The 23,827-nt window shown below is 42.3% G+C and overlaps 2 protein-coding genes across 3 annotated transcripts in view; both read right to left on the bottom strand.

The window, feature by feature from the left end:
* LOC146548292 (neuronal membrane glycoprotein M6-b-like) overlaps positions 1-15,763 on the bottom strand; it is a 50,877-nt gene extending 35,114 nt beyond the window's left edge. The window contains exon 1 of the mRNA XM_085264068.1: positions 15,670-15,763. Within this exon, the coding sequence (XP_085120194.1) occupies positions 15,670-15,673 (4 nt within the window). The 5' untranslated portion in view covers positions 15,674-15,763. The remainder of the gene's footprint in view (positions 1-15,669) is intronic.
* Positions 15,764-17,166: 1,403 nt separating this feature from the next.
* LOC146548291 (gem-associated protein 8-like) lies at positions 17,167-19,972 on the bottom strand. Of its 2 annotated transcripts, none has more exons than XM_085265713.1 (4): positions 19,849-19,972; positions 19,522-19,586; positions 18,988-19,330; positions 17,167-18,854 (listed from the first exon to the last, which is right to left on the bottom strand). In XM_085265713.1, exons 2-4 carry the CDS (start codon positions 19,522-19,524, stop codon positions 18,595-18,597), a joined length of 606 nt encoding a protein of 201 aa, XP_085121839.1. In that variant the 5' UTR covers positions 19,525-19,586; positions 19,849-19,972; the 3' UTR covers positions 17,167-18,594. The 2 variants fall into 2 exon arrangements, with proteins under 2 accessions (XP_085121839.1, XP_085121840.1); XM_085265714.1 differs by having other exon boundaries at positions 18,988-19,327.
* Between the last annotated feature and the right edge of the window lie 3,855 nt (positions 19,973-23,827).

Genomic DNA, 23,827 nt, shown 5'->3' with positions numbered 1-23,827 from the left:
TCAATGCCCTGTACCAACATAGAGCAGAGCAGCTATCTGAACGCTACTCCAACAGAGGTCGATTATCTTGTTAATAATTTCACCTCCTCACTACGTACGACTCTGGATACTGTAGCTCCTGTGAAAACTAAGGTCTCTAATCAGAAGTACCTGACTCCGTGGTATAATTCTCAAACACGTACCCTAAAGCAGATGACTCGTAATCTGGAGAGGAAATGGCGTGTCACAAATTTAGAGGATCATCATTTAGCCTGGAGAAATAGTTTGCTGCTTTATAAGAAAGCCCTCCGCAAAGCCAGAACATCTTACTATTCGTCACTGATTGAAGTAAATAAGAACAACCCCAGGTTTCTCTTCAGCTCTGTAGCCAGGCTGACAAAAAGTCAGAGCTCTTGTGAGCCAACCATCCCTTTAACGTTAACTAGTAATGACTTCATGAACTTCTTCACAAATAAAATTTTTATCATTAGAGAAAAAATTACCAGTAATCATCCCACAGATGTAATATTATCTACAGCTACTCTTGGTACCATTGATGTTAAGTTAGACTCTTTTTCTCCAATTGATCTTTCTGAGTTAACTTCAATAATTACTTCCTCCAAACCATCAACGTGTCTTTTAGACCCCATTCCTACAAAACTACTCAAAGAAGTCCTGCCATTAATTAATTCTTCGATCTTAAATATGATCAACCTATCTCTAATGATTGGCTATGTACCACAGGCCTTCAAGCTGGCTGTAGTTAAACCTTTACTCAAAAAGCATCTCTAGACCCAGCAGTCTTAGCTAATTATAGGCCAATCTCCAACCTTCCTTTCATATCAAAAATCCTTGAAAGAGTAGTTGTCAAACAGCTAACAGATCATCTGCAGAGGAATGGTTTATTTGAAGAGTTTCAGTCAGGTTTCAGAGCTCATCACAGCACAGAAACAGCTTTAGTGAAGGTTACAAATGATCTTCTTATGGCCTCTGACAGTGGACTCATCTCTGTGCTTGTCCTGCTAGACCTCAGTGCAGCATTCGATACTGTCGACCATAATATCCTATTAGAGCGATTAGAACATGCTGTAGGTATTACAGGTACTGCACTGCAGTGGTTTGTATCATATCTATCTAATAGACTCCAGTTTGTGCATGTAAATGGAGAGTCCTCTTCACACACTGAGGTTAATTATGGAGTTCCACAGGGTTCAGTGCTAGGACCAATTCTGTTTACATTATACATGCTTCCCTTAGGCAGCATCATTAGAAGACATAGCATACATTTACACTGCTATGCAGATGACGCCCAGCTCTATCTGTCCATGAAGCCAGATAACACACACCAATGAGTTAAACTGCAGGAATGTCTTAAAGACATAAAGACCTGGATGGCCGCTAACTTTCTACTTCTTAATTCAGATCAAACTGAGGTTATTGTACTCGGCCCTGAAAAGCCTAGAAATATGGTATCTAAGCAGATTCTTACTCTGGATGGCATTACCTTGGCCTCCAGTAACGCTGTGAGGAACCTTGGAGTCATTTTTGACCAGGACATGTCCTTCAATGCACATATTAAACAAATATGTAAGACTGCGTTCTTCCATTTGCGCAACATCTCTAAAGTTAGAAATATCCTGTCTCAGAGTGACGCTGAAAAACTAGTTCATGCATTTATTACTTCCAGGCTGGACGACTGTAATTCATTATTATCAGGAAGTCCTAAAAACTCACTGAAAAGCCTTCAGCTAATCCAAAACGCTGCAGCAAGAGTCCTGACAGGGACTAGAAAGAGAGAGCATATTTCTCCTGTTTTGGCTTCCCTTCATTGGCTTCCTGTTAAATCCAGAATTGAATTCAAAATCCTGCTCCTCACATACAAGGTCTTAAATAATCAGGCCCCATCTTATCTTAATGACCTTGTAGTACCATATCACCCTATTAGAGCACTTCGCTCTCGCTCTGCAGGCCTACTTGTTGTTCCTAGAGTATTTAAAAGTAGAATGGGAGGGAGAGCCTTCAGTTTTCAGGCCCCTCTTCTGTGGAACCAGCTTCCAGTTTGGATTCGGGAGACAGACACTATCTCTACTTTTAAAATTAGGCTTAAAACTTTCCTTTTTGCTAAAGCATATAGTTAGGGCTGGACCAGGTGACCCTGAATCCTCCCTTAGTTATGCTGCAATAGACGTAAGCTGCCGGGGGATTCCCATGATGCATTGAGTTTTTCCTTTCCAGTCACCTTTCTCATTCACTATGTGTTAACAGACCTCTCTGCATTAAATCATATCTGTTATTAACCTCTGTCTCTCTTCCACAGCATGTCTTTTATCCTGTCTTCCTTCTCTCACCCCAACCGGTCGCAGCAGATGGCCCCGCCCCTCCCTGAGCCTGGTTCTGCCGGAGGTTTCTTCCTGTTAAAAGGGAGTTTTTCCTTCCCACTGTTTTCCTTCCCCAAGTGCTTGCTCATAGGGGGTCATATGATTGTTGGGTTTTTCTCTGTATCTATGAAGCGCCTTGAGGCGACTTATGTTGTGATTTGGCGCTATATAAATAAAATTGAATTGAATTGAATTGAATTGGCCCGGCTAAAACAGGACAGTTGGCAACCCTAAGGTTGTTGATAAGCCAAGGTAGCTGATAAGTTGCCTGGATAATCTTTCACTCGCTGCGCCCACGTCCTCATTTTAGGTTTGACAGCGTTTCGGTAGATAGAGGTGAAAGGCTTGAACATGAATTGAGCTGCAGTTTAAAGAAGGCCTGTCTTATCTTATTTTACATGTACAGCACTTTGGTCAACAGTTGTTGTTTTAAATGTGCTATATAAATAAATATAACTATTTTTGTTTGTTTGTTTTTTTGTCTGAGTCACCGAATGTGACTGACCATCTGGAACAAAATGACTGTGTGTGCATCAGAAGTTATTGTCTGCCCATGGCCTTTTCAAAACCCAGAAACTATACTAAGGGTCATTAAACCACACCTTTACTGATATATACTGAGGTCACAACTGTCATTGAGGGTACAGGGGAGTTTGTCTTTATGTGGAAAAGAGTTAAAAGGGTCTTGACCTTACTGTGTCAACTGCCTTGAGATGATTTATGCTATGATTTGCTACAAAATAAATACATCTGAACGGTTGCATCACTTTGTCAAAAGACCAATGCAAACAAATTGCAGGATGAATGTACAGTGACAAAGAGCACTAAAGTTCAAATGCCTGTTATTGTTTCCATAATCTGCTCCTTTGTCTTGTGTGTGACGCTCAGTCTCACTACAGGCATCGCGTTGACCTTTTAACTGTCTTCCTGACACGCTGTTCAACACCATTAAGCATCTGTTTTGTTGAGCTATGAAGCCATGAGCTCTGATCCCAGAGGATGGCCTCATGATGACCTGCAGTATCTGTTGGTCCGTGCCTAGAGAAATCAGTTGTGCGCCACTCAGAGCTATTTGTGCCTGTCTTTGTCTAATGCAACTTCTATGTCAGTGAGAATGAAATGATCCTTCAGGAGAAACAGTATACGGAGAATTAAAGGTGGGCCGTTTCTTCTGCTTTGCAGTTGTGTCGACTTTTTTGGTTGCATGGATATAAAGCTTTCAGTTTCAGGTTGACACATACCTATTTTATAATAACTGTTGTTACAAAATTGAGTGATGGCAAAAGGTTTAGCTGAAATGATGACACAGTTATTAGTAGCCTGTAGCTACAGCTAAGTGATGTACGTAGCTACCATGCCAACCAAGTAAGCTCATAGGAACAAACTTCTGAAAAATGGACTACAAGGGCATGACAGGGTGGAGTATAAAATACCAGAACTGAACAGTTTCAGTTCAGCTTGAATTATGCAACAAAAACAAACCAACCATATTTGTCCAGAAAGACAGCACCACCAGGTCAGTGACAGATGGCCTCACCTCCCTGAGTCTGGCTCTGCTGGAGCTTTCTTCCTGTTAATAGGGAGTTTTTCCTTCCCACTGTTACCAAGTGCTTGCTCATGGGTTAGGGTTTTTTCTCTCTATTATTGTAAGGTTTTAATCGTACAATACAAACTGCTTTGACATGAGTTGGCTGCCAACTCAGCCAACTGAGACATAAGTGGCTGCCAAACTTTTAGAATATGAAGAAGGATACTAATTATTCAGACCAAAGCCATTTTTGTACCAAGCTGCAAACATGGTTATATCTCTTGTATAGTTGTGCATTTTAATATCAGAGTTGATGGGAAATTGAATCACTCAAGTAGCCATTAGAGGAACTGCAGTTTATGGCACTTCTGTCTTAGCTTCATTTTCAGCCCTGGCAGCATGGTGGCACGGTGGTTAGCACTGTTACAGCAACAATGTTCTGGGTTTCTGACTGCGCCTTTCTGTGTGGAGTTCGTATGTTCTCCCTGTGGTTGTCAGGGTTCTCTCCGGGTACTCTGGCTTCCTCCAACAGTCCAAAGACATGCAGTTAGTGAGGTCAGGTTAACTGGTGATTCTGAAGTGCCCATAGGTGTAAATATAAGTCTGAATGGTTGTCTGTTTCTGGCAACCTGTCCAAGGTGTACCCCGCCCCTCGCTCTATGACAGCTTGGATAGGCTGCAGCCTTCTGCGACGCTGAATTGGATAAACGAAAGAGAATGGATGGATGTATATTACCGTTGCAACCAAAGCAATCACCTTAAAGTTTTCGAAATCGAACTTCTAAGGTAAATAGAAAGCATCGATTAAGTTACTTTTTGTAAACTTTACTTATTGGGCTCACGAATCAAATTGTATTGTGTACTCGTTCTTCTTTCCACAGCTTGCTTGTTTCACCCCACAATAACCAGTTTCACACATACACTGGAGCACTGATTTTTCTTTACATTACTCAGCCAGACTGGTTGAATCCAATGTGGCCATATAAGGACAGAGTGGGTGACTGTCGGCCAAATTCAGAGCCAGTGATTGGGTGTGACTTGTCCTGCCTCCTGCATGCGCTAATGTGTCTGAATCTCCTGCTGCTAAATGCGAGAAAGGGCAACCAGAGACTCTGACTCTGCAGACACTGTCCAGAGTTCATGTGTGACAGCAGCTGATGTTTGGGTGTTTGCCTCCATTAGTCAAATATAAGAGTTGTATCACTAATGCTGAAAACAGACCATCACTTAAGCGAGCAAAAACATGCAAAGACTGGTACAAACACTAACGCGCGCACACACAAACATTGTCTCAGCGACGGCTTTATGAGCCTCCCGCTGTCGCTTTAGTCTAATCCTTGCTTTTTTAATGGGCTTTTGGCTTCCCCTAAAAGGAAAACCTTTGCCAGAGAGTGAGGCTGAAGTTCTGCACCTTGCTCATCTCTAACCTGAGACAATCCTTTTAATTTATCAGTAGAAACAATGTGCCTTTGTGACTTGTCTGGCTTTATTCATCTGCGTGTGTGTGTCTGCTCATTGGTGTGTGCATGTGCGTCCAGATCTGGTCTCTTAATCTGTGGTTATGATGACCCAGTTTCGCCTCCGCCCTCTGCCGTCGGTCGCCAAGGAGACACTTCCCTCTCATTCCTGAATCAAAACGTTGGATGCTGACAAAGGTTAATCTACCTTGAATGCACACACACACACACACACACACACACACACATGTACACACAACTCTAAAGATGTCAACACAAATACAAACATTTCATTCAGGCCAGTGTTTTTGTGGATTTTTAAAGGAATGTTCCAAACAAATGGGATTTCTTTCCATGTTCCTGTCCCCTCCATCTCTAGCTCCACTCCACACTTGAAACAGGCACACGGGCAACTTTAATGCAAATTCATGCAAACTAATCCCGTCATGCTTCGTCATCATCCATGCTGGCTGAAATGCCTGCACGTCATTGTGCTCAGAGTTTTCCCTGCGATTGTGATTTCTTAGTCTTAATTGCAATACAACAGAGCACTGAAGCTTCTGTTTCAGCCTGTCATCTCATCCTCACACTCACTCACACAATCAAAATGCTTGACCGAACGCCCACCCTCTCCTGTGCAGAAATAAAATCTAACTGGGAGAGCATCTCCCATACATTTCATTTTATTTACAATAGCTGACTCCTGTCACTACGCATGGGTTAACCTACACACACCTAGAGACACACACACACTCACACACACGCGTCTACACGCCCATCCCCCCAGGGCACCCTCCGCTCAGCAATTTATCAGACGAGCCACTAATCCTGCTGGCCCAGATTTGGTCCACAGTCTGCTCCATATGATGTTACGTTGTCATCGTCATCCAAACAACTGCGCGCACACCCAGCCTCGACCTCAACCACGCACAAACAAACATACATATATATATACACACCCCCACCCCACTTCAGACTGCCTGCCTGCATCATATGACCCCCCCCCCCCCTCCTTCAAGAGTCATGTGACTGCTGCACCTGTGAACTACTGTACGGAACTGCAGCACACACTGGCAGCAATGTGGGATAAGAGATGCTTCCCATCTACAGTGTGCAGGCGCGCCATGAGTCACTGTGTGGAGGAAATGCAAAGCAGGGTGGGATCATCATCTTCTTCACCATCATCATCACTGCAGAGGTGGGGGAACAGCAGGGGAGGGAGGGGAGGTGAAGCAGAATGGCATCCCCTGCTGTCTGTGGGTCATGTGTATGTATTTTTATGTACTGTCTATTTCTTGCCCGAGTGGGCTCATGAGATCTGATGTGTGACTGTTTGCATGTGCCGGGATTTGAAACGACGCCCGCCTCGCAGCTTTGTGCATCAGTGCGTTGTCAAGGCAACAGGTCCTCTCAACGCCGACTGATTCCGACACATAAAAAGTGGCTGTTGAGCTGAGTTTAAGGAGCCTGAATATGAAAGCAAGTGTGAGGGCTGTGTTTACATATTGGCCTCAGTCAAGGCCGAATCAGTGGGGCGGGTACTAAGCAACAGCTTTCAAAACATTAAAACACACTGTACAAAGAGTAAGATGCCTTCAAACAATAGCAAAATCAATAAAAAGCGTAGTAAGAGAGAAAAACAAATACTACTAGTTCATTTCTTACATTGTTATGGGCAAAATAATGATAGTTTTTAAGACTGTTACTGATATTTGGTGATTCAAAAATCTCCAAAGGCTGATATTTTTTTCTTTTAGACGAATTAAACATGAACAGATTTCCCAAACATTTGTTATCTGTAACTATTTAGGAGTTTTTAAAGTTACAGTGTGTAAAATCTCATCACTAGATGCCAGTAGATTGAAGACAACTGAATTCAGTTTTCTTACCTATTTCAGTTCTATCCCAGCTATGGAGGCTGCAGTAGGACAAACACGTTTTAATTCAATTCAATTCAATTTTATTTATATAGCGCCAAATCACAACATAAGTTGCCTCAAGGTGCTTCATAGATACAGAGAAAAACCCAACAATCATATGACCCCCTATGAGCAAGCACTTTGGCAACAGTTTTAGTCAGCCAAGTGAAGACCGTTCCCAATAAGGGCTGCAGCTGATCCATCCATTTATTTTCACTTATCCAGGGACGGGTCACGGGTGCAGCAGCCTAAGTAGAGAAGCCCAGGCTTCCCTCTCCCCGGCCACGTCCTCCAGCTTGTCTGAGGGAACTCCAAGGCGTTCCCAGACCTCTCCGGTGTGTCCTGGGTCTGCCCTCTCAGTGGGTCATGCCTGGAACACCTCACCCAGAATGCGCCCAAACCACCTCAACTGGCTCCTTTCGATGTGGAGGAGTAGCTGCTCTAGTCTGAGACCCTCCCTGATGGCTAAACTCCTCACCCCATCTCTTTTTTTTTTTTTTTAATTCATATTTTTATTAAGGTTTCAAAAGCAGGCATTCACAGTATGTACATCATGTAAGCATTCTTCATACTTAGGTTATCTGCCTTAAATACTGAAATAGTATTTTAATTTACATCCAAGTCATAAGGGAAGAATACTTACAACGATAGAAGTAATTGAAACCATCACATAATCCGAAAATCAAAAAACAAAAAACAAAACTAACTCCTCACCCCATCTCTAAGGGAGAGGCCAGCCACCCTTCGGAGCAAGCTCATTTCTGCTGCTTGTATGCACAATTTCATTCATTTGGTCACTACCCAGAGCTCATTACCATAGGTGAGGGCAGAGACATAGACCGGTAAATCAAGAGCTTTGCTTTTACACTCAGCTCTCTCTCTCTTTCAGAAAAAGGCGCACACTATATTTGAACATAAAGACAAGACAAAATGAGAGCTCTATAGTGAAAATGAATACAAACAAGTAATTCTAGATGATCTTCTTTTCACAACCACTGGAAGTCAGAATCTCTTGTAAAATGGAAAAGATTCAAGTCATGTGTTCATAGGGGTAGAGTTAAATTCTTTCTTCTTGGTAATGAGCAGTCTGGAGTTAGAACAAGGTAATAATGGCCTCTCATGTGCTTACACATACGCAGTTCTTTCCTCTCTTTTGAGATGTTAAAGGTTGTCAGATAAACAGAAACCACTGTACAGCTAGTTTACTAAATGCACTTCAAAGTGAGAGTGGGCCACTTAATCTGTTGGAATCAGGCTCAACACGTTAAACAGTGAAACTGATTGAATCTTAAAAGAAATAGAAAACACTTAAAAGTCATTACAAAGCAGAGACCATCTCTCTCATACTCAGCAGGGAAACCTGGAGGAGTGTAAACCATTCAGCTGTTTGTGAGCTCAGCGAGTGTGATTGCACAGCTGGAGCTCCGATCAAGCACTGCACGATTCAATGAGCAAATCTTTTTGAGGAACTAATTCTCGTCATTCAGGAGACTGTAAAGAAGCGCTTTGTGCATAGTTGCGATGAAGGCTTACAAACAGGTATTTATTAACTCTCAGCAAACCACGTCAACTGTTGTTGTCTTTCTCGAGCTCCACGTGTGATCATCAACAGTCCACCATGCTCTCGGCACCAATCCTCTCACCAGCCCCACAGTACCTCATCAAAGTTCAGCTTTAAAAACTGAGGTCTGCGTTGCTCCAGTCAGTTTAAATCAAACCTCCTCTAAGAGTTTCAAGAGGGAGGGATATTGTTTTAGGTAGTTGCAGGAGTTAAAAGCATACAAGCTTTTCACCTAACTGTTACAAGCGTCTTCCTTGACTCTGTTGACTGAACAAAAACGACACAAGCCTGAGAACAACATGCCACAGGGAATAACGGCACAATAGAAAGGTGCTTGGAGAGGTGTGACTGGCACTAAAATGTTAGGACTTTCCTCACAGTGTGACAGAAACGCATTGCTACAATAGGTTGCAATAAAATCTGTGACCACACTTACAGCTGTTTTATCCACAGAGTAATTTTGTTGCAGGAGCACAATGTAAAATGAACTTTACTTGTTCCAGTTCATTCAGAAATTTACATTCAATTTTTTTTTTGCCAAGCACATTTTCTTTCATGATTAACTATCGGAATGAATAAAGCTTTCCTTTTTTTAAATATATTTCAGTTGCAGTTTACTCAAAATCATTGCTTCATGAATCATTTTTCAACACTGCAAAAAAACCAAAGAAGTAATAAAAACATAATATTTTTTCCCACAACTTTGGTTTATTATTTCAAAATTTTGACTTGCTATCTCAAAAGTCTTAAGAAATCAGTCAAAACTACCAAAAAAAAAAAAGAAAAAAAAAAGAGTTATTAAGTTGAAACTTTGAGTTAATAACTCAAAATTGTGACTCACAGATCACAAATGTTCTTGTTCCAGTGGTGGAAACCAGCTTCCATAGTTTGAGGAAGCTGGACTACAAGGAGCAAACCTATGCAGACACAGGAAGCATTCTGCTGTTTCTGAACAGACACTGCAGCCCTGAAGTTCTCTAGACATCATCCAACACAGGTGCAAATGAGAATGCAAATATCCAGCATCGGTAGATCAGATCAGTCGCTTTGACCTGCTAGCTTCCAAGTGCAAATTTCATGTGATGTTGGATTGTGCTGATGTGCAAACAGCACTGGGCACCATATGCAAGTGGGAACCATGTGAGCAGCTTCCTGTGCGCTTAACTAAGGCATTTCCAACTAAGGCATTTCCAGCTGAGGCGTTTCCAGTAGCGCGACTACATCTGAAGTGGGCTATTTCTTGAGTACACATGCACAGCTGAAAATCTGGGAACCCATCAGCTACTCTGCTGACTTAGCCTTTGGGCGTCACGGACAATTTTACGGGGCTTCCTGTGCATTCAGCAAACTACAGTCTTTGGAGATTCCCATATCTGTGCACCAGCCATTGTTTACAAGAGTATATTAAAAAAAGGAAAGCTAAATGACTATCAGGTGGTCACCCTGCTTTTCTCCAGGCAAAAGATTGTTTACCTGCACGCAACTAGCCTGCGTGCAGGTAAACAATCTGCTGAAATGATTGGTGCACATTTTATGCATTTACATATAGTAACTGTTTATAGAGATTACATAGTTGGTTACTTTATTCAGTTTTCTACACAAGCATACCATGCAGTGACTTCATTTTTGCAAAGTTAATAAACAGAGATTAAAAAACAAGTATTTGTGGTCTGTTTTGGGGCACAGTCAAGCTGTCATAATGACAGCAGTGCTTTAGTGTCAGTACTCTGCTGTTCTAATCAGCTCAGTGGATCGGTCCACTTTTCTCCCTTTTTGCCAGCTCAGTGATCATTTATTCCTTCAGAATAAAACAGTCCTTGAAAATCTGAAGCCTTTGAAGTCTGTCTGCTCGACGGCTGTGGTGCTCAGTATCCATTCTGCAGATCAGCGCCGAGCAAAATCCACAGGAGAGGATGGAAGAGGACACGAGTTTCCACGCGCAGTCGAGCAGAGACGAACTGCAGCAAAAAAAACGCGAGCACAAAGAGCAGATTCACGAAGGGGGACGCGGAGGGGAGGAGGGGTGGTGGTGGAAAGAATAATGATGAAGACAATAAGCAGGGGGATGATGAGAGGAGCAGATGCAGATGAAAGATGGGATGATGATGCTGACGATGATGGGACTAAAGTAGCAGTTTGGGGGGAAATAACAGGCAAAACTGGAGAGCTGAAAGTAGAGAAGTTTACGACGGCTGCCTGTAGAAAAATGGCTCCTGTTCTCCATCGCAGTAAATCATGTCATTTGGCTACATCCTGTCTGTTCTCAACTTCTCACCAGCCTAAAGGAGATAAACAGACCTGCTGGCTTATTGGAAACAGATGTTATGAATGGGAGAGAGAAAAGCAAAGAAAGAGAGAGGGGGAGATCCAGACGTGGAGGGAATAGGCAGAGAAGTAAGAGGTAGAAACACTTTGAATAAGTGGCCTAATGAGATCAACTTGAACGCTGCTGGTTTCAGGTCAGCCTCCAGTAAAACACAAACAGACGAAACTGCCAGTTTAACAAAAACATGAAACATGCGTCTCTGCAGTTTTTCTGAAATCTGTTTCTCCTCTGAAAAAAAAGACACGTGAACGTGAGCACTAGTCCAGACTGCGCCTTGTCCTCGGTTTGTTTTTTCTTTTCATGCCATGAAGAAGAAGTGTTAGCATGTCAACAGCTATCCCTCTGCACCCATGAATTAATACTGTATACTATAAATACACTGCTTGGTATATAACCTCTGTTCAATATCACAGAGCTCAGTTTATCTTCTTCCTAAAGCAAAGGACCCTAGACTTCAAATATACCAACCTTAGCATGAGGTATATGGGGCTTTGAGCTAAATGTGGAAAAATGTTGCCGTTAATTTCAGCGTGTTTCACTTGACAAACGGTGCCCCATAGAGGTAAGCTGCATTAGATTAGAGAAAATGTTCATTTTGATTTTAGATAATTCTAATTGACTACAGCAACTATAAGTTGGGACTAACCAGTATTGGTGCCATAGTTTCTTGGTGTCAATTTCTAGCAAAAAATTACAATATGTATATATTGGCATACATTATGTAGATGTTTCACTTTAGAAACATAAATCTTTGTACACATTATATACAATGTACATATGCAAATCTGTTGATTGTTTAAATGCTTGTCCACTTTGAAGCCTCTCGATTCTGTGTATCACAAAAAAGCAGGATGGTCCTCCCAAGCAAACATAATAGAGCAACATGGTTTATTTACAAGGTTTTTGCCTTAAGCCCCACGCCCCCGGTACCGGGGGAAAAAGGAGGAGATCATGTTAATCACGGGGGGAGAAAGACATGTGTGGTATCCACAGAAACCTCTGAATCTCAGCTAAAATGTCATAAAAACAATTTCTACAACCACCAAACACACCGAAAACAAGCCACGATTAAACAAGCAGTCACATAAATGTGCAGAAGGCCGCTGAACAAACAAAGCCGAACAAGAAATTTGCTGCGCCAAAAACTGGTCCACCCCAAGGATCGGGTCCCCCGACACAAACAGAGTAACATAGTTTACACCAGTGGTCCCCAATCCCCGGGCCTCGGACTGGTACTGGTCCATAAGTTGTTTGGTACCGGGCCGCGAGAGTTGAGGCTCAGGTGTGAAATGTTTGGTTTTCAGGGTTTTTAGCGGTTTTCAGCGTTATTTTGTTATCGTTTTTATCGTTAATTCGGTTTTCCTGGGACTTTTCACGTGTGTTATGAATAAGTCTTCTTTTTTTCGGTACCGGTACTAGTTTTATTTTGTTGTATTTATCTGCGACACCTTAAAGGCTGGTCCGTGGCGCAAAAAAGGTTGGTGACCGCTCGTGTACACTGTTAAGTGCCAGGAGGATTGCCATGATTTATACATCGGGGAAACCAAACAACCTCTGGCTAAGAGGATGGTACAACACAGAAGAGCTACCTCATCAGGCCAGGACTCTGCAGTCTATCTACACCTACAGGCCAGTGGACACTCTTTCAATGATGAGGATGTAACATCCTGGACAGGGAGGAATGCTGGTTTGAGCGCGGAGTCAAGGACGCCATTTACGTTGTCACGGGGTCCCCTTCCAGACCTCTCCCGGACAAACACAGGCGTAGTCGGAAGGTATTAGTGTGGATACTTTATTTGAAACGGCCTCCCCAGTGCATAAAAAGATGGTTGCAAAGACATAAAACTGAGATCCGCGCTACACAGCCTGTATGTTACAACACACACCCCTTCATATCCGGCTCGCCGTCTCTTATATCCCATAACCCCTCCCCCTTGGCATCACCACCAATTCTTTATTCTAACTTTAATCCCCGTCTCCCTCCCCCAGAATTTCTTTTTCATTATACACTCACAAAACATATACATTGATACAGGCTCTCAACTATTTCCCGGAAGTCTACCCGACTTCATATACACATTAACGGCCCACGTAATGAGGCCATTCTCATGACGGTCCAGACACACGTGAACTCATTATTTAAACCCCACACCCCCATACCATCGGCTTGCGTCACCCTGCACGATTGGCGATCCCCCGCACGTCTCCCCGACCGACGCCCTTAACAAGTAAGTGGGAACCAAAATCTAGCCACCCCCGATGCGGCTCACAACTTGCTCCTCACCCCTTTTATTCCTCTACTCGGTCGTCAGAAAGATACGCCGCCCCGGGTGCCAAATCAAACTAATGGTGGCGGTGCCATACTCAGCGGACTCTGCCTTGAGACGGGTCACTCCGTCACAACGTGAAAAGGGAAAGACCATCTCTGAATTGAGGAGGGGGCCTAAGGGTCCATCTGTCACCATCTTAATGCTGTGATTGCAGCCGTTCCCCAACTCTCTTTGAATGGTACTCATGGCCATTGATCGGTGGTTGTTGATCAATGGTCATGAGAATTTGCATATTAATGATGAAGGAGCTGACCTCCCTGCCCACTGTTCCTTCAGTGGGCTGGTTTCAGTCATTATGCAAATATACTGTTTATAAGATTGAAACCTGCAGTCAGCTGAGACTGAAGAAGTCACCTGGATGAGTGATGAAACATTTCTCCCACAAAACGCTACGTCCAGATGAACAGAATCAACTTTTGGAGACAAACAAGAAATTCTTTAGACTTCATGTAACCGGCTAAAGACAGGCTGGTTTGCTTCCAGAGCTTTTACTGACTCCAAACACCAAGTTTCATCATGTTCAGACCAAAATTCACTGAATGAGCCGCAAAAATAGACCCCAAAACACATAGCAGCGCAAATGCGCTGAGACAGAAATTGACTTACTGTACCGATATCCTCCGTTATTTTCGCTGGTAGCCAGTAGCCACGTGATTATCAGCAGTTACCACGCCTACCTAGCTGCATGGGAGCCGTTTTCCGTCAACAACCTCGATTGTAGACCCACCTATAGACACGTGACTGGACAGACGTCACATGCAGTAAATTTGGGCCCACGTGGGTTTTGGCATTGCAACGTCTGATTAGTTGAAGTGACGTGAACGTGGCATCGTTACTGTGATCCTATTGGCTCAAACGATTAAAAAGAAGTGTCAATCATGTAAATTGACCAAAAGAAACCAAAGTTACAGCCCCTCAGAGAATTAAACGCTCCATGCGCATGGCAGAAGAGGGCCAATACCATGTAAATGTGTGGTTAAGTCTTCAAAAATGTATATATATTTTTTTAAAAAAGAAGCTTTTTTAGGCCTGTTAATAAAATTAATTAATTTCTGCTCTTTAAGACCTAAAAAATTAAACTGGCATGGTGTCCCATTGTGTGCCAAAATTGGACATTCATTGTTTTCAGCTAGAAAATAAAACTAAATAGTGTACATGGCATTAGTAATACAACTATGGTGGCCATTTATATCAGTTCTTCCAATTTATAAGTCAAGAGGAGAACATCAAACTGTCTTTGCACAACTACTTACAAAGATATTTCCCTTCCCACTGTTTAAATAAAACCCCTTAATTCTGAATAATTCTTGTCTTTCTTTATTTCTCTTCTCATTTCCTGTGCCATACTTTCTGTTTCCTGTTGAAAACAAAGCAAATCTTAATCTCAATGAGATTACCAATCTGATTTGAGCTAATAAAAGAACAATGTGCAAAAACCCTGGAACAAGCATCCACCTCTACGCAACAACTGTCTTCCGTGTCCAGCCCGTTTAATCCACAGCGGGGAGCGGATCACTCCCTCTTAATCCAATCAACATCGACTCTCACATGAGTAGATAAGGTGGGGAGAGGTAACCGCTGTGTGCTAGCCGAGAGCCAAGGAATGTCACATTTTTACCTTGCAACAGGAGAAATGCATCACGTGATTTGGCGAGGATGGGATTTTTGTACATTTTGAACTCTAATAAAACATCTTTAAAAAGATCTGGAACATGTCCGGATTATTGGAAGGAAAATTAGTCTAAATCTAAAATGAAATCTACATCCACCCTCTCTCTAAAGGTGTAAAAGCTTTAATCCATGCCCTTTCCACTCACACGCGTGCACCACTGCCAAGACACCAACAGCGTCTTCTGATGGCACAGTGTGACATCAATCAGCAGATACACGACCGCGCAGGAGGGCGCGGGCACGTTGATTTGAAACCATAACTGCCTAATGAGGGTCAGAAGAGTGATCGTGTGACAAAAGGCTGCAAAGATATTCAGAGTGAAACGGTGAAAGTTAACAGACCGAGGCTTCAAAGTGATAATCAGACATGCAAATAAGAATCACACCGACAACACGCAGCTCAACACGGCCAGGACAGATCTCTGCAGCATCCATCACGAAATGAACCCGCTCCCCTGTGCAAGAGTTGAAATGCAAAATAAGCAAAAACAGCAAACATGTAAAAACACAGTTCGCCTACCCATGTTTTCAGCTGTTGTGGAAGCTGGTCCGGACACTGTAAGTGACTGTAAGGTGATGTCCACAGGTTGTCTGGAGAGGTCGGGAAGGAGAGGGGAGGGGGGAGGCAGAATGAAAACAACTGCACGTCCCGTTCTGGAATCAGAGGGAGGAGGAGGAGTGGGGGGGGGGGTGACGTCACCCCGGGGTTAGAAATGGATAAGGCTTCATTAATCCAAACGCACAAGACAAGTGTCCTGGTCAGTTCTTCGCCTAATTATAAGACAGAGGTCCACTTTAACAAAGCGCAGCCCAGCTTTAACTCATTTAAATCTGTTTTACATTTGTTTGTTCGCTCATTGAATATTTATGTATGTGTTTTTTCTTTTTAAATAGCTTATTATTTATTTATTTATTCACTGGCAATAAATAAATAAATTATTCATGAAAATATTTCTTTATTTTTTGCTCATGAAATGATCATATCATCACATCATCATGTCATTTACTTTTCCTGTGACGCCCATAATCACTGACTCATGAGTCATAATAACAATTTTGAATATACAACTTATATGAAAAATATTTCTGAAAAATATTTAATTTTTTCAATATTTATTTGTCAATAAAAATAGTATATTTTTACATGAGCTTGTTTTTATTTATAGTTTTCATTTTTAATTGAATAATAATTGAAAATAATTGAAAAGATTTAATTACCCGATGTTCTCTAATGTGTTCCTGTGACTTTCATAATCATAATGAATTGCAGACAACAAACATGTTATCTTGTTGTATAACATGTTTTTTTAATCATGTATCTATTTACTGATAAATGTGAATTTTAAAATTAATTTGCATTTATTTACTCTATTTACTGGCTAATCAGTTGGTTAAAACAACAAGTGTAAGTCATTCCGATGTGTCACCACTTTACAAAGACCTGGACGAAGAACCAAACCTTCATCTTTAGGAAATTGATTACGAGGTTTAGAAGCAACCCAACCCCAACCAAGATACAAGCAACTGCTCCAAAACCAGCACCTTTAAGCTCAAATAAAATCTGCAGTTGCCCACGTAGACGAGCCAAACACCATCTGGAGAAAAGTTTTATAGTTGAGGTGTTTGGTCACAGTTTGCAGTAGTAAAGGTGAAGCTTTCCAACCTAACAACAGTGTATCAGCTGTCATCATGCTCTGGGGCTGTATTGCTGCTACTGGTACTTCTTTAGCACGAAGTCTACCTCCACATTCTCCAACTTCACCTTAAATCAACAGTTAGATGGTTTCAAATGTGGACCCAGTTTGGTGTTCCAACAGGACAATGATCCCAAATATACATCAAAACTGGTTTTGGAATGGAAAAGCAGGCTAACATTGAACTCCGAAAAGCCCTTCTGAAAGCCTCAACCTCAAGCATTCTGAAAATTTGAGGACTATGTTTAAAGGTTGGGTCCATGCTGGGAAACCAAACAAATTAAATGAAGTCTACCAACTCAATGAAGAAGACTGGTCAAATATGTAATTTTTCTATATTTAAATTTAAATTTTATTTATATAGCACTAAATCACAACATCAGTCGCTCAAGGTGCTTAAAAGCTCTTTAGAAGCTCACTGAGGGGGAAAAAGTATCCAGTACTTCACAAAAAGATTAGAGAAAAGCCCAACAAGTAAGAACTTTAGTTTTTCTCGTCTCCGCTCCCGTTAATCTCGCGACCCATCCGATTTATCTCATGACCCCGCAGATGGGAATCAGAGGACTGAAATACCAAACGTCCCTTCTGAGCAGCTGAATACAGAGTACTGAAAGTGCTAGCATCACAGTTTCACTTCCTTTTTCTTTTTTGATAAGTAAGAAAAACACAAAATGCCTGCATTTTTTTTAGTGTCAACACTTAATAATTAAATCATTACATTTAATGAAAAATAAAACTGCATTTGCATCCACTACCCCACAAATTCAGAAATAAAACTTCCAAGTCTGACACTAAAAGCTTTAATGTATGTTGAGAAAATAAAAATTCTAATTAAACAACCAACCAACCAACTTGAATTACACAGTTTTATTTCTGAGTACAGAAATGTGCTGAAGAGCAGTTATATAATCGGATTTCCATCTCACAGCGATGCCACTAAAAATGACTGAAAGCAAAGGAAGTTTCATGTGGACAGAAAACACTTTATTACAAACAGAAATCATATAAAATACACATCCTCCCGTTTAAAAAAAAAACGGAGCAGCTTGGTGCAAACACAAACAAGATAAAACAGAATAGTCAACACCCCCCCTCCCCAGAGAACTCACACGAGTGGCTTTGAAGCCAGTGAATGTCAGAATCGGAGAACCGCACTTTAGAAGTAGCAACAACAAATCACTCTTGTTGTGTAGGCAGAGGCAGCCATGCAGGAACGCTCCCAAATCTGAACACAGGGAGGGGAGGGAGGGGGAGGACGTGGGGCTGACAATGTTTTTTGTGGTTAAACTAAGTTGACAGGCATAAGAGGAGCTACTGCAGCATGAAACATCACCGAGCCAGAGGGTAAACAAAAAGAGATTAGGAGGAAACACAGGCGCAGGCTGTTTGAATACATTTGCATCACCTGTGGGGGCAAATTTACTGCAACTCTGACCCTCCGCTCACGCTGCTTCTCACTTTTTAGCGCCGAACCAACAGGATGTTTTGGGGGACTAAGTGCTGGTGTTTCATGCCATAAATTAAAAACCAATTTATGCAGTAGGGTAAACCTCGTGTTTCGTACTGCCACAGCCAGAGGTTTTTAATCTGGAGCAGCAGCCGACAGGTCGGGGATGTTCGTGTTTGGCCGAGCAGAAGTTTTGTTTTCTTCCTTGAAATAACTTCAAACCTCCTAAACCCGTTAGTTCTACATCAGCAGCTCGCAGAGGGATCAGAGCATGGATCGTCTCCAGATCAAACTGTTTACGGCGTCATAGCTTCAGCGGGATCACGGGCCAGTACTTGGGCTGCTTCAGGTCACAGTTTCTTTCGAAATTGAGTTGCATCGCCGCCTCCATGGCCATGATCTTGGCCGCATCCCCGCCGTACAGCTTCTTCATCTCGGCCGTGCGTCTTTCGCCGGGTCGCTCCAAGGGAGGGGCGACACTGCTCCGCAACGAGAAGCTGTGTAGGTCCTGATCGGCCGGCACGTAGCTGCCCTGCTGCTCCGCCTCCATCTGCTGCTGCTTCTCTGCAAGAACGACAACACGGACCATTTTTGGACACATACCAGACAGGCTCCTCACCTTAGACTAAACATCTGGAGAGGCTGCGCTTTTAAAAAATTGACCTTTTAAAGCACCTGCTCCCCTTTGTTTACTTACTGAGCTCCTCCCTGTGTTGCTCAGTCTGGGCGAAGTACTGCCGGAGCTCCTCGCTGATCTCCATGTTGCTCACATCGCACTCAATCTCGCTTTCCGAGCTACTTTCCTCTGCATCGTCCTCCTTGTCTTCGCTGTTGCTCTCTGCAGAGCTCCAGTCAGCATAGCGAGGCCGGTCACCGGGCCCCTCCTCCTGGTAGCAGCAGGGGCCGTAGGCAGCCTCCAAGGCCTTTCTGTAGGCGCGCCTGTGCCTCTGATGCCACGCCATGGCCTGCCGATAGTGCTGCCAGTATCGGCTGTACACCGGGCTGGAAAACCAGGACATCACAGTGCTTATGTCCTCCTGCTGATGAGAAAGATGAGCAAAGGTCTTCTCAGCTTGATCATTTGAAAATGTCCTCTCTGACTGATCGCAGTGATTAGCATACAAGAACATGAGCTAAAGAGTGCTCCTGAAAAAGCCTCGTTTGTCAGTTGAGGGTAGAATAAGCGGCGTGATCCTACAAAATAAAAGCATTTCTACCTCAGTTTACTGACCATGACTGCAGACAGCTGCAACTTCTGAGACGTTCCTCTTTGTTAATGTTTCGTCATCGGTAAACCTGCAATTTATGAACAAAGTGGTTTACGAAGGCAAACCAGCCAACAGAGAGTAAAGTAAACACCGCAGGTGTTTGAGAAGCTCTCATAAACACATTGCGGGTTAGCGAGGCGCGTGCTGACACCTGGCAAACAAAAATGGACGCTACGTACGTCACTTTTCACCCAGCCACACGCCAACAACACACTCCGACTTTTCACATCATTAATGTGTCAGTGTAAGCGTTGTGACCCGATAGATGCCTCACATTATCAAACTCTTACCTCTGTGGAGCCAGCTACTTTAGCATCTCATCTTACTTCCTCGGAGAAAATTTCCCAGCAGCCTTTGAGTCCCTGCACAATAACTGCTGGCTATTTGGCGCCACCCAGTGGATCCTGTGCGAACATGCACCCACGTTCAACAGTTGGACGTCGCACGTGACAATAAAAACGCCGCTGCATATTACATTTATTGGTGAATTTATTCATTCTTTCCTTTTTATGCTAGTAAAACGGTAAGATTAGTATATTTCGCTGGCTTTGAATTATTAGCTTTACACAAGAGACACTCGCTTTGCTGTTTTTTAAATTACACATTTATTCATCTAATACAATTGCAAAATCTCACTCCAACATTGTGAAACTCTAAGGTGTTTTGTCACGAAGTAAATAAGGTAAGTAAAGGAAATAATTTAGAGGTTTTTTATTTGTTTTTGTTGATGTCATTTGTGCACTTGCCCTTATTCTCGTCCCTCATCTAAAAGCTGTTTGCGAGACCATGCCAGGCCTCAGGGACCGCCCCACATTTAACGCTTCTTTTATGCTTCAGCAGGTGCAGTGTGAAGGCCAAATCTACTTGAAGACAGTGCTTGTTGTCAGATGGAGGAAGTGTTGCTTGTACTATTGTTGGTCTAACATGCAAAGTTATGAAATGAAACTGAGTGTTAACAACAATGCCCACTACAGCCACTGTACTTTCAGGTTTCTCCATCCCCCATAAACTCCACTTATACTTCTTTCCCTATTCTGGTCAACTTGTCAACCAATCAGCATCTGACTTGCAGATCATCCATGTACAGCGACATGCAATTGGGAGACAGGTGGGTGAAAACACCTTTGAAATGCAAACGCCGATGAACAATGTTGACTATATAGTGTCTGTTCTTGCTCATAATACATCTGGCACAAACATTATTGTGACTTACTGTGCTGGACTGAAATAAAATGACCCAGCAGATGGTGCAGTTTTAAAACGGTTCACTGAAATTTATTCTGCTGCTTTTTTTCTTTTTCCTTTTTTTGTTTGCAGCCACAAAGACACACATCTTGTGTATCTTTGTGCATGCATGTGACCCCAGCTCTGACAATGAAAATGATTAAACTAGTAGCTTTAAATTGTCAGTCTCTTAAAATCCTTCCATTCTCTTCCGCTTATCCTTATCAGGGTCTCAGGGGGCTGGAGCCTATCCCAGCTGCCACAGGTCGAGAAGCAGGGTACACTCTGGACTGACTGCCAGCCTGATGCAAAAAGATGGACAACCATTCGCACCTATGGGTTATTTAGAATCAACAATTCAACTAACCCCACTAAGTGCATGTCTGTGGACTGAGAGAAACCCACTCAAACATGGAGAGAACATGCACGCCACACAGAAAGGCCCCCATATTTTACGTTCTACTATAAATATAACACATACACAATAAATACACATTTATAGATCTTTCCTGTGCTCTTGGGGGGCTCCAACCTGCTTATCAGTTTGCTTATGCTTCAGGGCCAGTTATGTTCACTAGGGACACACTTGAAATTCATCCAGTTAAAGTACACTGTTGAGACAGAGGTCTTGCATGAAAGCGTGGCGTTATAAGCTGTCAGCTAAGGGTTGCGGGTTGGTTAGTAGCCTGCAGATGCAACTCATGTATTCAGCAAGCTAGCAAAATCCAAGGTGTTGCACATGATTTCTGATGGTGCTTAGTGGGGCTATTTAACATGTGAGTCCATCAGGATTGACTTTTGGGGCTGCCGTTAGATAGACCAGTGTCTGCACTGGTACTGAATTATATTTAAGGACGTTTTGTGTGATTGTGCGGTTACAAAAGGACAAAATAGGCATTTATTATTTTTTCAAAGCGATAATAAATATTTTTCATTCTTCCATAAATTGCTTTTATTTTGAAAAGCAGTATTACGTACACTGAATTTATTTATGTGACTAGATGCAGCCTTTTAATTCACATTATGCACAAGGACATGCTGTTACATGCATGCAGGCAGAGCAGCAACACACCAAGTTAATTTTTTCATGAATTCATGAACTTTGCAATCAATAATGACTCAAGCAGTAACTTACAGTGGCTTTGAAAAGTATTCGGCCCCCTTGAACTTTCCCACATTTTGTCACATTACAGCCACAAACATGAATCAATTTTATTGGAATTCCAGGTGAAAGACCAACACAAAGTGGTGCACACGTGAGAAGTGGAACGAAAATCATACATGATTCCAAACATGTTTTACAAATAAATAACTGCAAAGGGGTGTGTGTAATTATTCAGCCCCTGAGTCAATACTTTGTAGAACCAGCTTTTGCTGCAGTTCCAGCTGCCAGTCTTTTAGGGTCTGTCTCTACCAGCTTTGCACATCTACAGACTGAAATTCTTGCCCATTCTTCTTTGCAAAACAGCTCCAGCTCAGTCAGATTAGATGGGCAGCGTTTGTGAACAGCAGTTTTCAGATCTTGCCACTCCACTTCTCACGTGTGCACCACTTTGTGTTGGTCTTTCACCTGGAATTCCAATAAAATTGATTCATGTTTTTGGCTGTAATGTGACAAAATGTGGGAAAGTTCAAGGGGGCTACTTTTGCAAGCCACAGTATATACACATATCTATTTATTTATTAGAAAGAGTTTCATTTTCTATTTTTGTCAATAGTTAGATTTGCTTTCCTCGCATTTGAATGAATCAGGATATCATTTCGTTGTGCTTTTGTCTTAATGACAATAAAAAATTCCGATTTAAAATAAAGTTTGGAGTAATTTGAATGAACTTAAATATGATTTGGAAATGAAGATTTGATCGCAGAGTTGTAGAAATGCCACACGTGACCTTATACAAGCGAGGACGCTGTCATATTTGAGTAAGGGGGTGTAAAAGCCGAAGAGAGTGTTTGAGTGCTGCTGAGATGTCTGACTGTATAAGTGGGTCATGCATTGGCTTCAGGCTTCAAAGCTTTCAGAGGAAATGCAAAAAGACAGATGTGTCTTTTCAGTGTTGTTCACATGGATGTGTTAACAGCACAAGCAAAAAGAATAATAAGTACTTCATTTTCTATTTCGGTGGTTCTGGATATCATCAAATATGTTGTCAACGCTTCCTTAAATATCACCCCATGCTGCTGACTGAGTGATAATACCTCGTGAATCGCACAGAGGAGGATTAGTAGTTTGGATTATTGTTTTATCATTCAACAACTGGATTAATTTCATTGCCTCATCCCCAAAGTGTCAAAAGTCGACACAATTAATGAGAACTTCATTGTGTCCAGTGATGCATGATTTATGTTCCGATATCTGTAGTGTTTGTAATCATATCTGCGATTGCCTTTTCTTCTCCTTCTGCTGGCAGGTCTCAGAGATAATTGTTTATGTGTCACCCACAACAATGTATAGAACAAGGCTGAAGCTGGTCAGGCAGCATCTGTTATACTTGATTTTGAGCTTTGCTTTCCCCCTTTTTTCTTTTTTGGTTGCATTTCTCAGATGAAAAAGAAAAGCCATTATCAGACAGCGATCTAACCAGCATTACTAACAAACAAGAGCAAACGGCACAAAGAGGAGGCCACAAAAACCCACACCTGAAACTATGAGAGGCTCCTGAAGCTGCGGTTTTGTTCTTATTTTGCTTTCTTCCTATGAAGTTCTTGTAAGCTTCGTATGTTTTGGAGTATTACCGCCCCCTCCTTATGTGCACATAGCCTTGCCTTTGCTAAAGCATCTTGCATCTTGGAACAATGGACTATCATTGCCACTGTCTGTGTAGGAGGAGGTCTCGCTCTGGGGTGCTATCTGTTGCATCCTGTTAAAAAGGCTCATGACTTGTTTGCTTTCAGCTGATGGTGCAGCTGTTATGATACAAACGCCTCCATCAAAGCATCTGTTGTAACCTGACCATTATTCACTGCGAGCCTTATAGTCCATGCTGCTCTATTTTTATTAGGTACATGCGTTCAGCTGCTCATTTATGCAAGTAGCTAATCAGC

This window comes from Mchenga conophoros, linkage group LG23, assembly GCF_057382185.1.
Source record: "Mchenga conophoros isolate Kocher_MC1m ecotype Shallow Benthic linkage group LG23, M_conophoros_male_GT1.1, whole genome shotgun sequence".
Classification (NCBI taxonomy): Eukaryota; Metazoa; Chordata; class Actinopteri; order Cichliformes; family Cichlidae; genus Mchenga; species Mchenga conophoros.
The sequence above is the reverse complement of the archived record's forward strand: the minus strand, read 5'-3'. Positions and strand labels throughout refer to the sequence as shown.